General features: G+C 40.5%; 1 protein-coding gene across 2 annotated transcripts in view; it reads left to right on the forward strand.

Annotated features, from left to right (window-relative positions):
- Positions 1–18,552, forward strand: part of CFAP47 (cilia and flagella associated protein 47) — a 681,345-nt gene that overhangs the window by 198,611 nt on the left and 464,182 nt on the right. For both annotated transcript variants that reach the window (XM_077482554.1, XM_077482555.1), the window contains exons 28-29: positions 8,460–8,560; positions 12,320–12,460. In XM_077482554.1, the coding sequence (XP_077338680.1) occupies positions 8,460–8,560; positions 12,320–12,460 (242 nt within the window). The remainder of the gene's footprint in view (positions 1–8,459; positions 8,561–12,319; positions 12,461–18,552) is intronic.

Genomic DNA, 18,552 nt, shown 5'->3' on the forward strand with positions numbered 1-18,552 from the left:
CTTTCTAGTTGACGATCCACTGGGTTCCTGGGTCATGAGTATAGACCACTGGCTAGAACCTGCCCAGTATATAATAGAGCTGCTGGACTGCCCTGCATCCAGCGTGCTTTCCGAATGGGCATTCAGTGCTGCTGGAGGTTTTGTGACAGATAAGAGAGCACCAGTCCTAGTGTTACCAAACCAATGAAGCCAGCAAGAATGTTCCTGACCACCGCCAAAATGGCAATGTCACAAGCGAGACCAGTGTAAGCTAGCATAAGTGTTCCTGATCACCACCACACCAGTCCAAGTGTCACCAGCCCAGTGTAAGTCACCAACAGTGTTACTGATCACTGCCACACCAGTCCCAGTGTCACCAGATCAGTGTAAGACCGAGCTAGTGTTCCTGATCGCCTCCACACCGGTCCTAGTGTTACCAAACCAATGAAGCCAGCAAGAATGTTCCTGACTACCACCACAAAAGTCGCAGTGTCAAGAGCAAGACCAGTTTAAGCCAGCATCAGTGTTTCTGATCACCGGCACACCAGTCTCAGTGTCACCAGCCCAGTGTAAGCCAGCGACAGTGTTCCTGATTGCTGCTACACTAGTCCCAGTGTCACCAGACCAGCGTAGCCAGCAACAGTGTTCCTGATTGCTGCCACATGAGTCCTAGTGTCACTAGACAAGCGTAAGTCAGTAACAGTGTTCCTGATCGCTAGCCATGCTAGTCACACCAGTCCCACTGGTCCCAGTGCCCCCTGACTAGTGTAAGCCAGCAACAGTGTTCCTGATAGCTGCCACACCAGTGACAGTGTCAATAGACCAGTGCAGTCAGCAACAAACATTCCTGATTGCTAGTCACATCATTGCAGTGTTGCCAGATTAGTGCAGCTATCAGTGGTGCTCCTGATCACCACCACACCAGTCTGTGTCACCAGACCAGTGTAAACCAGAAACAGTGGCAATGATTGCTTTCACATTAATGATGCTAGCCACACCAGTGCCAGTGTCACGAGAGCCAGTGCAGCCATCAACAGTGTCCCTGATCACTACCACATCAGTGCAGGGTTGCCTCTACCTGCTGCCTGCACTGATCCTTTTTACTGACCACAGTTGCTGCCTGTTTACTGACCATGTCTACACATGCCGCTTGAACTGACCCATCCACACGCCCCATTAACTACATTCCTGTGAGATTAAGTCCCAGCTGTCACCTATAAACAACTGCACTCCTGGAACAACAAGAACCCTTTGTACAACCTCATGTACTTCATGGCCAGTGAACATTGCATTCCTGGGGTAAGACATATACCCGTAGGCTAAGCTTGCTTGGCTTATAGGAATGGTGAATGCTACAGGTGATGCCACACAGTTTTTTTCCTCGACCACTTGTGCGGAAACTAATATTACAGTATAGTGTTTTTTTTTTTTTTTTTTTTTTTTTTAAAGTTAGATTTTTATTAGGTTTTCACATATTACAAGTATCGCATGACGAACATTTTCTTATATATCAACTGTAAAGGTAGCATACAAAATAACTAGCAACTGGATGAACATTATACATAGGTCTATGTAGACAACCAGATGATGACCCTTGGTGCGAACACCTCTTAAATGTCAAGCTAGAGAGCGCGACCCAAAATTTGGCGAGGATCTCCTCTCCACCTAGACACCCCTTACGGGAGCAATTCTGTGTCCGGGAGGAGAGCAGTGCCCCCAAGAAGCGGCTTGGGATCCCATTCGTTTCGAGATCAATTTGTTTCCAAACCAAGTATAGTGTTTTTTGATACAATATTGATTGATTTTTGTGATACACAAGATACAATGTCCAGTAGACAATCAGTCCAAATATTGAAAGTCTTACACGTGTGGTATCTCTACGCAAAAAGACCCTAAAATAAATACACACATATATATATATATATAATCAAAAGAAAGCTCTATTTGTCTCAAAAAATTATTTTTGATCATTCATTTGGTTACAGTGTTGCATGACCAAGTAATTGTTAGTCAAAATATCACATTGCTGAATACTAAAAAATGGCCTAAACAGAAAGTCGATTTAACATACTGGCCTTCAAGCGGTTAAACAAATAAAGGGGCTATTTTACTACATCTTAAATAGCTAAAAGAACAGTAAGTTAATTTTTGCAACTTAAAATGCTACCTAAATTACAAGCTACTTTTAATATAGTGCAATATATAATAAACTCAAGTTCAGTAAAAAGAAAAGGGCTGTTGTACATAAAATTTTAATCTCCTCATTTTATTCTTCTCCTTTTAGCCAACTGGGTTAATAAACACAGCACATATTTCCAGCAAGCTTTATATTGGAAGAATATTATTATTAAGCTATCTGATGGATTTTGGTCCTGCAGTATAATAATGACATATCTCTGTTTTTCTTTTTAAATAGGCAGGCTGGAGCCAACATAGTTTGCTTGAGTTCTTAGGTGCAGTAACACTCAGTGGTTGTTTTGTTTGGCAACATTTAACATAGTATGTGGGATTATGAATATGCCTGAAGGCAAAATTATACAAAAGAAGCCAGTGAGCTTTATGCCCATCTACAACTCGATGACAGCTGCACCAAAACAGCCCCTATGTTGGCTTGGGAAAAATTATATAGGCACTAATTTTAGTTATCTAGAATGGAAACAAGCTACTTTACTTTTAAAGCATCAAGGTGTGTAAAACATTAGGACAACTTCCTAAAAATGCTTAACAGAAGCTGTCTTGTTCCCTTCAAGCTCTCAAAAATGTTCCCTGATTCTACTTCAAAATGTTGGAGAGGCTGTGAAGACATAGGAACTTTATTTCATGTGTGGTGGAATTGCAGAAGCCTTCACAGCTATTGGAATGGAATATTTTCCTTGATTTCTAAGGTCACTGGCTTCTTCACTCCCCCAACACCTCAGAAGGCTCTCCAACATCACAAGTTAGATACAATTCCTAAACAATTGCATTTTCTAATTGTCCAAATCCTCACTGCAGCCCGTATGGCTATAGCATCACTCTGGAAAACAATATAGCCCCACATGTTTTGGAAATGATCAAAAATGTGCAAAAATCTGACCAATATGAACAGTTACTAGCACACAGTATGGACTGACTACAAAAATGTAATAATAATTGGAAGTGTTGGTCTTGTATATTCCTGATAAGGGATACATAATTTGAAGACCCAATAGGATCTTGCCTCATGGAGTTCTTTCTTGTTTTGGTATAATATGGTGTCTGTTATGTTACTTTTGTTTCTTTACATCCATTTTTAGTTCCCTTCTCTTTCTTTACCCCTTATATTTTATAAAAAGTGCAACTCCCCAACTGGGGAAAAGATTTATGGTATGTAACTTTTCTGATTGCCTCTTGTATGCTTATTATGCTTATTATGCTTATTATGCTTATTATTATTATTATTATTATTATTATTATTATGCTTAGTATGCTTTTTATATTATGCTAAAAGTCACTTGTTGATCTATACCATTATATATTTTGCTTGATTATTTAAAGGCTGATCCAATGTAATTTGCAATATTGCTCAATATAAACAAATTGAAAATAAGTCTGTGAGCACTTTCACAATTAATAAAAAGTGGATCTGTTATTAAAACAAAAAAGTATTGTTGTAAATTGTACCACATAGCTGCATGCCAACGTCCATATGGGAATGTAAGCAGATTTGACAGCTGGTGATTAAGCCTGCCTTTTCTGGAGATTTCCAGTGCAGAGTGTTTAATCATGGGCAGAGATGGAGAACAGCTTATATTGCTATCTCTGCCTCAGAGGAAATACAGCTGGAGTGAACAGAGCCAGCAAATATCACTAGGTAACTTTCATAAGTGCTGATTTTTATTTGCTAGTTATTTTGTTGCCCCACTTGAGGCGCAATAATATATCTGTCATTGCATTTATAACAATATTCTATTGTACTAAATAGATAAAAAGCTAGAGCAGCTTTTCTCAACCTTATCCTTGAGGAACTCCTGCTAGAAATGAATATACTTACAGCTCATGGTACATTAGCCTGATCAATGAATTGAAGAACATTTTAAATCAAGTAATAAGTAATGCAGGGTACCTATGGGCATATTTGACATTCAGAGAAGATCAATTGTAACACCTTCCTAAAAAATCATATTCAATAATATTTTTTTTTAATTAATTGAATAATGAAACCGAAAATTTTAATCTTGAAACCCAAATGGTAAAACTTAGGTGTAATCTAATATTAGTGGTCAATGTAGAGGTCACTGGGGGTCAGCGTAGGTGGGAGATCAATTTGCCATTGCTCGCTACTAAAGGAACCCCTAGCAACCTTAAGATGAACCCTGTTTTGAGAAACACATAACTAGACAGTTGCACATAGAAATGTTATTATAATATTAAAATAGATTTTATTGGGGCATGAAGTGGTAAGCACTGTTAACAAAGTGCTGTATATACCAATGTACTCAAATGTGAATCTCATAGAGGAGTATTTTGATAATGGGTGTTTACACATGACAGTGGAAAGAGTCTTTTATTGTGCATAGCTAGAAATTCCATAGTACAGAGATGGTTGTCCCCATCACTGCCTACTCTGGAAAAGGGGATTGATAATGTAAACTCTACACTTAATGCTAATAAAATCAGTTTACCCCATTTAGACAACATTAACAAATTGTATAGTCTTTGGCATCTTTGGTTGGAAACACTAGGACTTGCCCCAGCAACTCTTTCTACATATAGAGTGAGGCAGACATTGCAGTCTGTAAAAAAAAAAAGTCCCACAAAAGGAGGGCAGCAGTAAGCTTCTCTATCATCAGGGTGAACCCAAATTGTGTAGTCTGAGTTCACTTCTGTAATACAATCTCCAAAATGCATTGTGGAGTTCAATAGTCAATTAAACAAAATGCCCTGTTGCCTTTGGAGCTCCTATATACTTGTTGCACCCTCCTAGTATAGAGCAGACTGCTAGGTAAATTTAGTTTGGCTCCCCTGTAATCAGTGGTGCAGGGGCTTAATGTTTAGGGCTGCTTAGTGTTTCACAGGCTGATGCTCTCTTGCTTCCCCCTGTTTTCTAGAGGATTCTAGATTCTAAGAGGAAGGACAGGGTATGCAGCCTAAATAATTATGGGACTCTAGCCAATCCCTAGGGAGGTGTGCCCAAAAGGTGGTGAGAGAGTTAGCTGGGCTGAGGCCTGAGCAGCAGTGGCAGAGTTCCTGGGTCCAGTCCTGCTGGAGCGGACCCCTGTGAAGGGGCTCTGCCTCTGGGGCAAGTTTTCTAAAAGCATCCGTTAGGAAGACACCGAGATCCCAGCTAGGCTTAGGCCATTTGCAAACTTGAGTCCAGGGATAAAATTGGGTCTAGAGAAGCTCACTGGGAAGAGGCAGGAGGAAATTGGTGGGAAAGAGTCCATCTGTCCTATCTTGGTGTGAGTCAACATCTCCCTCCCTGACCCTTTAGCTAAATAAATGAGCAACTCCATTGCTGAGAAGTAGTGACTGTGGAGTTTATTTACTAAACTGGAGAGTGCACCATTAGGCTTAATTCTGCATAAAAAACAATCAGATTCCGACCTCTGCTTGTTCAATTAAGCTTTGCAATAAAACCTGGTAGCTGATTGGTTTCTATGCAGAAGTGAGCCTAATGTTGCATTCTTCAGCTTTAGTAAATAAACCCCTTGTAGTGTAACTTTTAACTCTGGAAGGAGTACAGGCCTCCAACAGTATAGGAGATCCTGTGAGATTAAGTTTGTGCAGTGCAGCCAGCAGTTTGTGCAGAGCAGCCAGAAATCGTCAAGTCCTCAAGTTGTTCAGTTTTGCAATTCATCAGGGTGTCCCATGTTCCCTCTCCCAACCTAGTTTGTTATTCCCAATAAAAAACACTAAAAAGAACCCCTAGATTGTTCTTTGGAGCCAGTGAAAGAGAAAAAAAGGCTGTGTGTGCTTTAAGTAGGAAAATAGTAGGCAAGTACAAAATGGAAACCTGTTTAGCTTAGGATAAATTTGTTATGTTGCTAATTTAGTTTTGTTGATTCATTTTGTTGTATTTATTCCAACTTTTTGGACAGATTTGAATTTGGATTGAATTGAAAATATTGATCAGCTCTGAATACTGTGTGAAGAATAGCAGGTTAAGGAGCAGGGCTGGCCGCCGCGTCCTTAACAACCATGGCTCATCTGCTGTCAGCAGAATATAAACAAACTATTGCTGGCATTAAAAAAACAAAATAATAAAAAAAACAGTGTGGGGTTCCCCCCTTCCCAATCCAATTAAGGGGAGCCCCATGCTGAAATAAAAAAAAAAACAGCGTGGAGTCCCTCCCAAAGTAATACCAGACCCTTATCTGTTCATGCAGCCCAGCAGGTCAGGAGGGGGGGGGGGGGAGCGAGCTCCACCTTCCTCCTGAACTATACCAGGCCACATGCCCTCAACATGCTTTAGGGTAGGTGAGGCTCCCCCTAAGGCACCTTATCCCCATGGATAAGACAAGAGCCTCTTCCCCACAACCCTGGGCGGTGGGTGTGGGGATCTGTGGGCCGGAGGCTTATCTGAATCTGGAAGCCCCCAGATCCCAACACCCATGTGAATGAGTATGCGGTAAATTTTTCCCTTACTCATTTACCAAAAAAGTGTCAAACAGAAATAAAAACACAGAGACAGTTTTTCACAAGTCCTTTATTAAGAAACCAAAAACATAAATAATATCCCCCAAAGTAAATCCAGCGTCAATCACGATGAACGCTGCTGCCGACCTGTAAAAAAACAACAACTCAGCACCCATTGCTTGTTTCCTGGCTTCTAACATCTCTGACAGGCTACCCCACCCCTTTGTTTATTTACAGTTGGCACTGGAAACCGGAGCTGTCAGGCAGTAGATGCTGGGAGGCAAGCAACGAATGCAGAGCTTTTTTTACCTGGTTGGCGGCTGTGGTGTTTATCATGATTGCTACTGGATTTACTTTGTTTTTAATAAAGGTCTTTTTAAAAACTGTCTCCATGTTTTTATTTTTATTTTTGCACTTTTGTTGTTGAATGAGTAGGGGTACAATGTACCCCCTACTCCCTCCCTCACATGGGGGGAGTGCAGGATCTGGGCCCCCCTTGGTAAAGAGGGCTTACAGATTATAATAAACCCTTCACCCACAGATTTCTACAACCACTGGCCAGGGTTGTGGAGAAGAGGCCCTTGTCTCCATCAACATGAGGACAAGGTGCTTTGGGGGAGCCCTCCCTGTCACAAAAAACACCCCCTCCATGTTGAGTGCATGTGGCCTGGTATGGTTCAGGGGGGTGCTTGCTTGTCCCCCCTTTTCCTGTCCAGCTGCATGCTTGGATAAGGGTCTGGTATGTATTTTAAGGGGAACGCTACACAAAAAGATAAAAAAAAGACAGGTTGGGTCCTCCCTCTGAAATACTCTCTGAAAAACTGGCAGTGAAGCCGGTATCCTACTGCACATGCAGGAAGCATGCTGCGCTTTGTGAATAGGCCGCAGTATTCTGGGACTGTGGAAGTTTCCCAGAAGGCTGCGGGAGTAGAAAGGGGGGTTTTGAACAAGTAAATACAGCTGGATAAAAGAAAAACTCTGTCTGTCTTAATTTCAGGCTGCAAAGCAACACAATGTGATTATTTTAAAGCGGGTGATTATTTTCTATTCCCACTGTATATAGATAGGGTTTCAAGCAAAAATTCTTAGGCAAAAGTCCTAAGAAAAATTGTACGGAAGTTCTCAACACGTTCTCAGAACATTTGTTTGCTGTTCCAAAAATTTTGTTTGCTTTTAACATTTGATTTTGGAATGAAAGTGCTTTACTAAGTGAAAACCACATACACTGTTAGAAATTCCTACATTCAAGAAAAACTCTCCATCTTGTTCCTTTGAATATTCTTGTCAATTCGGTAAAAATCAAACATTGATTTGACCTACTAATGAATAGAAAAACAAACTTTCTTTCTTAGAACCTTCTTTCCCCTAGAACTTTCAAAATTCTACCCATCTATGGCCAGTTTAAAGCCTCGTACACACAATGAAAATATCGAATGAATGATCGGATGATTCGTTTTTTTTTTTTTTTTGCATGCTGTTTTTGAAAAAATTGTGTTTGTCCCTTCAGGTAATTTTGAATGAACTATCGTGATCGTCTCTCAAAAGCTGTGTATTTACAATCAGATTATCAATAGATTATTCAATTGATTTGAAAGTGGTATTTTTGGTCCAAATTTCTGATCACGTGTACTGGGCTTAAGAGTGCATTTATCTTGAATGAAAATACAAAAAAATATATAAATGTTTTCTTCCACAATTGATATAGTTATTGATAAAGTAAACAAAACAGTTAACAGCTTTTAATGTTTTATGGTAGAACTACAAGGAAATGTATATTGATTGTTGCTTTCAAGACAAGGCTAAAAGGTAAAGTTATTTGTTGTTGTAAATTAATATTTAAACCCTTCCTAAATTGCATTGAATCATGTTTATTTTACTTTTAGGTTTCCTCTTCAGGTTGCTGCTGTGGCTGAAAACTGCATACTCACAGTGTATCCTTATTTAGCCTGTCATCGGACTGATCAGCAGGTCATCCTAAGAAGTGGTAAATCTTGTAAATTTTAATTATTATTGAGTGGAGATATCACCTGAGTTTTATAGGCATCTGTTTGACAGTTTACATCGAAGTTTGTGTTTCCACCATATGGTGCCAAAAAACGTTAGGTTCTAGTGATGCACTGAGTGCACCCGCTGTGTTTTCTTTATAAGCTGGAGCTCAGATCAAGTTCATTAAGTTCTGGTTAGCCCACAGAAATCACAGTATTTGGAATGATTAACACAAAGTGAATGTAAAAACAAGACATCTATTTTACAAAGTTTTTATTGGTTGAGGTTTTTTTGGATCTTGGTTTGCGCGCTAGAAGATCTTTTGGAATATCAACAGCTGTCTTTCTGAGAATGTAATCCAATTGTATTTTATAATAAAGGATACTCTGTAGTAGAATTTGCCTAGATACCCACTTGCAAGAAGACATATAGTCGATGCAGATTTAGTCCTTTCAGACCATCATTTATAGTGTATCGATGATCCCTTTAGGTTTGCTACCTTAAGGTAATGTCTGTCTCACTTTAACCTTAATGAAGCTCTAATCTTACCACTAAGGACTCATTTACACTTGCTTTGGCTTCAACACACATTAAAGTGCCTACCACTTCAACGTGCTTTTACAATGTGTTTTTGATGCCTTGGTGGTGCTTCCATGAAGCTTCAGTGGTGCTTCCATTAAGCTTCAGTGATGCTTTGGTGGAACGTTGGTGATGCTTCTATGATGCTCTTTTAAGCTTTGTTGAAGCTTGACAGATGCCCTGTGTGTGTGTGTGGATGTCTCATACCTGCAATTTCTCCAAAACAAAGCAAAGCTAAAGCTAAATTTAAGCCTCTTTAAAAGCTGCAGGTGCTCCAAGCGAGCTTTGTCATAGAGTTCTATCGAGGCTTTGAAGACACTTTGAAGCACCACTAAAGTGACATGGGGTATCATTTTTAAAGTAAACAGGACTGTAAATTAATTATTTTAGTAACATGAGCTTTGACTGGCATTAAGAGTGCTTTAACAAAGCCTGTCCAAAGCCTTGTTTGGAAGCAAATGTAAACTAGCCCTAACCATTAGGCTTACCTTCTCTGTGACCCTAACACTAACACCCATGCTTACTTTTCTGCTACTTTCCTGTAATCCTCCCACTAACCCTCCCTTTAATCTAACCACTAACCCTCACACTAACCAGCACTGTAACCCTAACAGTAACCCTCACATTAACCCTCCGTGTAACATTAACTATCATGTTTACCCTCTTTGTAACCCAAAAACTAACCTTCTCTGTAACCCTCACATTCACTCCCCTGAAATTCTTAGCCCTTGTACACACGGTTGGACATTCTGATGGAAAATGTCTGATCGGACCGTGATGTCAGATAATCCGACTGTGTGTGGGCTCCATCAGACTGTTTCAGTCGGAATATCCGACGGACAAAGTTTTAGAGCTGGGTTATAAAACTTTCCGATAACATGATCCGGTCAGACTTTGTCCGATTAGGTGTAGAGAATTCCGATCGGACAAAGTGCCACGCATGCTCAGATCAAATTCCTAGACCAAAGCTATTGGCTACTAGCCTGAATGTAGTCCTGTCCTAACGAAATAACGTCATCACGTTATGTACGATCGGATTTTCTGACAACTTTGTCTGACCGTGTGTATGCAACACAAGTTTCGGACAAAATCCATCGGACAAAATCTGATGGATTTTGTTGTCGGAATGTCCGACCGTGTGTACAAGGGCTTACACTTACCCTCCTTGTAACCCTCACATTCAACCCCCCATAACTCTCACACTCACCCTCCCGGTAACCCTCACACTAAAAAAGAAGGGATAACACCGCGCTAAACCTAGAAAAAAAAAGAGGTGGTGACCAAAAAAAGATAAATACATTTCTGTAGCTGCTAACACTCAAACAAAGTTGAATATGAACAAAAAACGTGTAGCGCTGAGGCTTATAATAACCATATAGAAATCAATAAAAAAACAGAGTGAACAATACAGTGCAATGTGCAAATTAAAGTCCAATGACTAGTAAAAAAATAGAATATGTAAGTCAATGTGAGGAATTAAATCCAGATGTAAATCAACCGTGGCGTCTCAGAGGTGATGACTGCACATGGGAGTGGTGCTTATAACACGGAGAACATCAGTAATATGGAAACTTAATGAGGTACTCTTACCAGCAGAGGTGGACACGCATACCATCTGGCAGTGGGTCAAATGCCCATAGATGGTGGTCTTTTGGGTGTGGTACCAAGATGGCAGGTGGTTGTCTTTGAATGAAATGACACGATCCCGATCCCAGGGATATGTTAACAGCCGCAAGTGGTCTCAGCACACGTCCAAAGCTTCATAATTCACCCCATCAGTGCTCACCAGTACCGAAATTATCATGAAAAAGGAGGAAAAAAGTGCTCCATATAGTGCAGATCAGGCAATAATGTTTTATTGGAAAATATCTCCCAATCAAGGAAACATGAAAAAGGAAAAATGTAATAAAAATAGCATAAAATCATTAAAAAAGGCAGTATGAGACTCTCAGATAGCCATCCCTTTGCGTTCCGACTCAAACGATCATCAACGATGCCCCTGTGAAGCATACACATGGTCGCATTTTCCAATGAAAAGCTCTCATCTGTCTTTTTCTGGCCGGAATTCCGATCGTGTGTACGCGGCATAGCCCTCACACTCCCTATAATTCTAACACAATTCCTGTTTTTAAAATACAATGATACTAGGAAGCCTATACACTTTTTTTTTTTTTTAAGATAAACAGCATGTAAAGGTCAGCCTACCTGACTTAACAGGAACTCTAATGCAGGTAGGTCTGAGAATACAGTACACAGTGAATTACAATTCTCTCTAGACACTGTGCTCTCAAGCTAAACTTTGGATTGTTTAGGGTGGAACTGAAATGACTGTACAAAGCCAACATAATCTAAAAGATGTGGTCATCATAAGACTACGTCCAGCATTCCACTTGTTTCAGATTTAAGCAGATGTTTTAGCCATGTGAGTCTTTTAAAGTAGTCTGATAAACCTGATCTGTTAGATATTAGTGACTGAGATAGCAAGATCAGACCACATTTATTCCACATCAACTCCTATATTAAGATGCAGAATAAAGCAAACAAAATATTTTTATAAAGACTAACTAAAGGCTACAAAGCAACATTTACAATAGTAGCATTAAAAGTTATGCTTTGCCAGCGCATACTGTAACTGCAGAATAGTAGCTGAAAACATTAAAACTGATTTCACTTTTCTGGAAAGTATTATCTTGTGATTATAGGGGTTGTAAATGGGGTTCTATGCATTAAGGGGAAAAAACACCTGGCAGTGACCCCCCCATTTTACTTACATGAGCCCTGGAGCTTCACCCGTCAGGGGCATGCTGCGCTGTCCCTCTGCCCAGAGTTCTCGGCGCTTGATTGGATAGATTGATAACAGCGTAGCCATTGGCTCTGACTACTGTCAATCAAATCCAATGCAGTGGGCGCTGGGAGCAGGGCCATGTCATACATTCGGTGGCTATGAACGCCGAATGATGGACTCAGGAGCATGCCCGCAAGGTAACCCCCCAGGAGAGCTCTTCTCCTAGGGGGTTATCTGATGCAGGGAGGAGCCCAAGGGACCCCAGAAGACGGTGTTCAGGGCCACTCTGTGCAAAATGAGCTGCACAGTGGAGGTAAGTATGACATATTTGTTCTTTTGTTTTTTATAATTAAAGCTTTGCAATCACTTTAACTGTATGCTTGCCTTTTTTAGGCCATAACGGAAATGGAAAAAATGGCAGCACTAGTGAAGCTGTTCTGCGTCCTTGCTACATTCCAGAAACGCCTTCTCAGAGTACATCCTCCAGCTCCCTTGGTGCTGTTACAAGCTCCACTTATGAAGAATCCGTCACAGGTATGCAGAACTTTAAAGCCCAATTCAACTTTCATTTTAAATCAGCTAATTTAAAGCGTAACTCCACTTTTGTTGAGAAAAAAACATTCCCCTCTGGGTGATCTATGTACATTACAAGGATTATAACAAACGTTGTTGCAGATTCCTACTTTTTGTTATTCTGAAGAAATCCCTGTTTGTTCCTCTGTGCCCATGGGCTGAGTGGGTCTAATGAGAGTGGTTTCATAAATATCAATCAGCTGTGCACTTGACAGGGCACTAATGAAGAAGGATGCTGGGTCTGCATCCCTTTAGACATGTTCCTATTGGAAATATCTCACCAAAAATGACATTTTTGTTGCAGGGGATGCCTGAATTCTGACTTGTATCTTAGTGTAGACTTCTGGGAAAATTGGTGGGCCAATCACATAAACAGGGAATTATGTTTTTGGGGTGTGTTCAGTACACATTCTGTGTACAGAATAACTTCAGATAGCCATATTGTATTGCATTTTCAGAAAATTACAGCGGCTGCAGATTGAAAAGGAAAGGTAATTTTTTATAGCATTTAATTACAATATGACTTGTGTCGCAATTGTATACGCTGTTTTATTTTTTTTCCCCATGAAAGTGGAGTTACCCTTTAAAGGATGCCCAAATTCTTAGTTTGCTTTCTTTAGATAGCAGCCACAGGCTAAGTAGAAAAGCCTGTCCCCTGCCAGAATATGGCATAGAAGCCTTGCTCTCTGTGTGAAATCAGTAGTTTCTTTGCAGAAGTCCGATATGATTCCATGCTAATGCCTGAATCAGGGCCACAGCTCTGCGATCAGCAAAGCTGATGCTGTCTGCTGATTGGAAGGATCTAGTCCTGACTTGGCAGAGGGTGTATCAGCTCTCTGACGACCACTCTTTACAATAGAGACAAAGGTCTGATTTCTGCAGCATACTGGCATAGAATGGGCTTTTTTATCTAGGCCAGGGATCCTCAAACTACGGCCCTCCAGCTGTTGCGAAACTACACATCCCATGAGGCATTGTACAACTCTGACATTCACAGACATGACTAGGCATGATGGGAATTGTAATTCCCGAACAACTGGAGGGCCGTAGTTTGAAGACCCATGATCTAGGCTGTGGCTGTTTTTCAAGCTGATGAAACAAGCTGTAAGATTTTGCACACCATGTATTTTGATGCACCTGGAATGTATTTATCTATTTTAAAGAGAGTTTTCAGCCAGACTTAAAAGTTTTTTTTTTTTATAGATAACCTCTTAACTCAAGTGTATATTCATTTTTGTAGTCCAATTGTATGTGGAACTAAACAAATCAATTTAACAGCATGCTAGGAAAGCTGTTGTCATATTTGCTTGTGCCAAACAATCAAATGGCTGGTCACATGTGCAGCACCATGGCAGGTAAAGAATAAACAATGGCTGAGATGGCAACTTCCTCGGCTGAAAAAGATAGGAGGGTTTAGTTCTGCTTTAAAATCACTTTGAAACCAGTCCAACTCTGACATTTCTCACATTGTTTTTTTCTTTTGCTAGTAAATAACTTAGAACCCCCAAACATTTTATTTATTTATTATAGTTACTTATATAGCACCATCAAATTTATGCAGCACTTTACATATATATTATACGTTCATATCAGTCCCTGCCCTCAAGGAGCTTACTAAGTAAATACACATACTTGAGCCAAGTTAGACAAGTGCTAATTAACCTACCAGCATGTCTTTGGAGTGTGGGAGGAAACCGGAGGACCTGGAGGAAACCCACACAGGCACAGTGAGAACATACAAATTCCATGCAGGTAGTGCCATGGCTGGGATTCCAAACGATGGCCCTAGTGCTATATATTTTTTTAAGCAGAAGCCCTGGAGAATAAACTGGTGATAGTTGTCATTTTTTCATCTTTTTAAATGCAAATTTTCAGCAAAAATAAACGACCAGCTTCTGTTGAACGAGCATGCTGAAAAACCAGCAACGGATCAATGGCTGCCAGTGCTGATCACTGTGTTCTGCCAAGGGTGGGGCAGTTCGCTTGTCAGAACACAATAGCTCAGCAGGAAGATTGCCACACCAACATTGGATGTGTTAGTATGGCAATCCTTAGGCTTTTTTTTCCGTTCAGCCTGCTGGGTTGAACAAAAAAAAAATCTTCCCATGTACACCTGGCATTAGACCCCATATCTCTCCTCTGCCCTCCAAAGCAGTTGATCACACAAACTGTTAACAGCTAGTAAACAAAGAGTAACAAAACAGAAGTGAACAAATTCTTGTTGTTTCCAGTGTATATCCCATAGAGATGATCAGGGAACAAAAGTTGCAGCTGCAGCCATAATCCAGATATCGCCACCACTTCCTGAGAACGTATGTATACATACACTGTCGGTCAGGAAGTGCAGTCTCATCAGTGCCCATCAGTGCAATTTATCAGTGCCCCATCAGTGCAGCCTCTTCAGTGCAAATAAGTGAAGAAGAAAAATGACTTATTTGCAAAATTTTATAACAGAAACTAAGCTAAACATTATTTTTTTCAAAACTTTCAGTCTTTTTTTATTTGTTTAGCAAAAAAAAAAAACCCAGTGATGATTAAAGCAGAGTTCCACCCAAAAGTAGAACCTCCGCTTATCTGCATCCTCCCCCCCTCTGGTGCCACATTTGGCACCTTATAGGGGGAAGGGGGGAACAGGTACCTTTCCTCACTTCTGGGAGACTGCGCCACAATGCGTCACTCAGAAGTATTGCCCCCCTCCTCCTTCCTCCTCTGCCGGGCCAATTAGAAAGCACAGCACGTTTTGCGCATGTGCAGTAGGGAACCGTCTGTGAAGACGAAAGGCTTCACTGCCAGTTTCCCTTACCATGAATGGTGGCTGGGGTGCCGACATCGCGGGGACCCTGGACAGGTAAGTGTCCTAATAATAAGTATTTGTAGCTGCTGTCCTTTATTTTCTTGCATGGGGGGGGGACTCCTCTTTAAATACCACCATATTTTCATTTCATACCACTCAAATGTCAATTGGGTACAGTGTTGCATGGCCACGCAATTGTCATTCGAAGTACGACAGTACTAAAAACTGAAAATTGGCCTGGGTAGAAAGGGGGTGAAAGTGCCTGATATTGAAGTGGTTAAACTTATCCTAGCTTGTCAAGATGAACAGAAGACTATCAAGTTAATATAGCACCAATATAAGACTGAAACTATTGTTTCTACAACACCCAAAAGCCAAAACTGAAAACCGTGGCCAAAAAACTGCAGTAAAAGTTATCTGATAAACAACAATTACAGTGAGTCAGTGCATTGTTAATGTTATACTAGATCTAAAGCCATAACTGCTTTTAACATTGTGAACAAAGTAGAAAATGGTTAAATCCCCTGTCTTTTTTATGTGCCTTCTGTGTCCCATTGTGGATATTTCTCCTTATATCCTGCCCCATGAACACAACAGGAATTAATAGGAAATCTTTGCAAAGTGAAGGAGATGTTCACATTAGAAGATTCTGTTCAAATTGTGTCTTTGGGTTCAATTTAATCCTTGCTCTATACAGCTCTTTGCAGCCAGGTTCCCCAGTCTGTTTTTCTATACATGCTCTAATATTATTGTACAGACAATATATAAATACGTATCTGTAAAAAGCTTTTTTGCAAAAAGGCTTAATGTACAAATTGCCAGTTTAAAAAGAGACACTCACTGAAAACAGGTTCATTTATACCCATGGAACTTTTATTTTGTACTGTGCTTGGGTTTATGTTAGGGCTGACTACTCATTTGGGAAAACACTGTTATTTTCCAATTTGCTTTACAGTTTTTCTGTTATTTCAAAATGTATTGCGCAGAGCAAAGCTAAAGATAAAGTGTTGCTGTCAACATTTTACAGCGCTTCGCCAGCATCCAAGAGAAAAATAAGTCATCCAAGAGAATCGCCAACAGGCCCATAATGATCTCATAATTAGCATTATTAAAACGAAATTCTGCTTTTGTCAAATTGTCATATGCTCATTTAGGAGCATATTTATTTCAGATTTAAATATTCTAAGAAGTATTGATTTATGTTGAATTCAGTACCATTTCACACTGCGCAATAATGGTTTATCTGTTTATCTGCAGCGTGAACACTGCAAATCTCTTCTGCATTTAATCATGTGACAAACAATTTTACATTTTGTGTGTTGATGAACACATTATGTTTAACAGAGAGCCACTTTATTATCTGATTCTAAATTAACTCTATGTACACTGCTATACTCTTCTGGCAAAGGCTACTTAAAAATAGTAATTATTGGTTCAATATTTCCAGCAGTTTTGTCAAATACATCATGAAGTATCAGAGTTTATTTTGTTGTATGCTCCTTTTCACTTCCAAAACTCTGCTTTTCCTTTTCTGAACCCTGGGAAGAGGTCAAAGTCAATTTATATGGAACCATTAAGGAGTAGATTATAGATCTTATAGGCTTAACAAGGAATAATTTATTTGTCTCTGTAGTTCAGTAAACTTAGAGCCCTTTCACACTGTGCCACCCCAGGTGTCAGCGGTAAAGCAACGCTATTTTTAGCACCGCTTTACTGCAGTTTTAGCGGTGCTATTCGACCTCTAGCGGGCGGTTTTAGCCCCCCCGCTAGCGGCCAAAAAGGGGTTAAATCCGCCCGCAAAAAAGCTGCTGCAGGGGTGTTTTGCCGACAGTATAGCAGCGCTGCCCCATTGATTTCAATGGGAAGGAACGGTGAATTCACCACTCCTTTACTGCTCCAAAGAAGCTGCTGCCTGGACTATTTCTGACACGTTGCCAGCGCACCCTCGGGCTTTCACACTGGAGTGCATGGAGCAGCTGTTTTAGGGCGGTTTGCAGGAGCTATTTTTAACGCTATAGGGCCTGCAAAATGCCCTCAGTGTGGAAGGGGTCTTATTAACATTTTTGGCAGGTTGCTTGGAGGGCAGGGCTGGTGGAGACCAAGTGTATGTGCTCATTCTAATGTAAATAATAATGAAAGGTTGTCATTACCAATAGTGGCTAGTAGTCATTGCTGTGAATTCTGTCAGGTCAGCTCCTTCAATTTTCTCTGGGAACCTTACCATCCTGATATTATTACCTCTCCATGTTTTCAGGGTCCTCTGCTTTGCATTTATATTAGCCCACATTAGGGCTATCTTAACATCCAATTTTAAGGGCCCTGATATCCTCTGTCACTAACCTGTCTTTCCAAGGCAGAGGTTTTCTCTCTGATCCTTGGTTGATTGCGTGTAAAAGGGATATATATTCCCTCGTACCATGTATGTAAGTGTCTAAAGTAGTGCATTTTTGTATTCCTGAGAATTCTCTCAGGGTAGGTTCGGAGGATTTGGAGTTTGAGAAAGTGTAGGGGTGAAGGGTAGAAAGGAATCCAGACTATATCATCCTCAAGTCCCACTGCTGGAAATAGTGGAGGTCTGCATCTTTTTCTGAGTCAAGAACTTAAGTGGTTGCATCAGCAATCAATCCCGGGTGTCAAGCAAACCACAGTAGTTTAGCCCATTTTCCAGACCATCTTGTGCCCCAGGTGTGGACATGCTTGGTCCATCCTTTTTACTTGTCATTGCTATCAGGAGAAATGTTAGGTCACCCAATAGGGATGCCAGCATATATAGCCAGCCATGGGGAGCAAGGGGAGTCATCAGGATAGCTGTATCTAGGCTCAGGAGTAGGGATGAGCTGAACACCCCCAGTTCGGTTCACACCAGAACATTCGAACGGACCGAAAATTTGTGCGAACTTTAGAACCCCATTGAAGTCTATGGGACTCGAACGTTCAAAATAAAAAGTGCTAATTTTAATGGCTAATATGCAAGATATTGTCCTAAAAAGGGTTTGGGGACCTGGCTCCTGCCCCAGGGGACATGGGTCAATGGCAAAATTGTTTTTAAAAACGTCAGTTTTTTCGGGAGCACTGATTTTAATGACGATTAAAGTGAAGGAAAAAAAGTGAAATATTCCTTTAAATATTGTGCCTGGGGGGTGTCTATTGTATGCCTGTGAAGTGGCACATGTTTCCCGTGTTTAGAACAGTCCCTGCACAAAATGAAATTTAACAGAAAAAGTCATTTAAAACTTCTTGCGGTTTTAATGTAATATCA

This window comes from Lithobates pipiens, unplaced genomic scaffold, assembly GCF_037356315.1.
Source record: "Lithobates pipiens isolate NorthernLeopardFrog02 unplaced genomic scaffold, aLitPip1_a1.2 Scaffold_16, whole genome shotgun sequence".
Classification (NCBI taxonomy): Eukaryota; Metazoa; Chordata; class Amphibia; order Anura; family Ranidae; genus Lithobates; species Lithobates pipiens.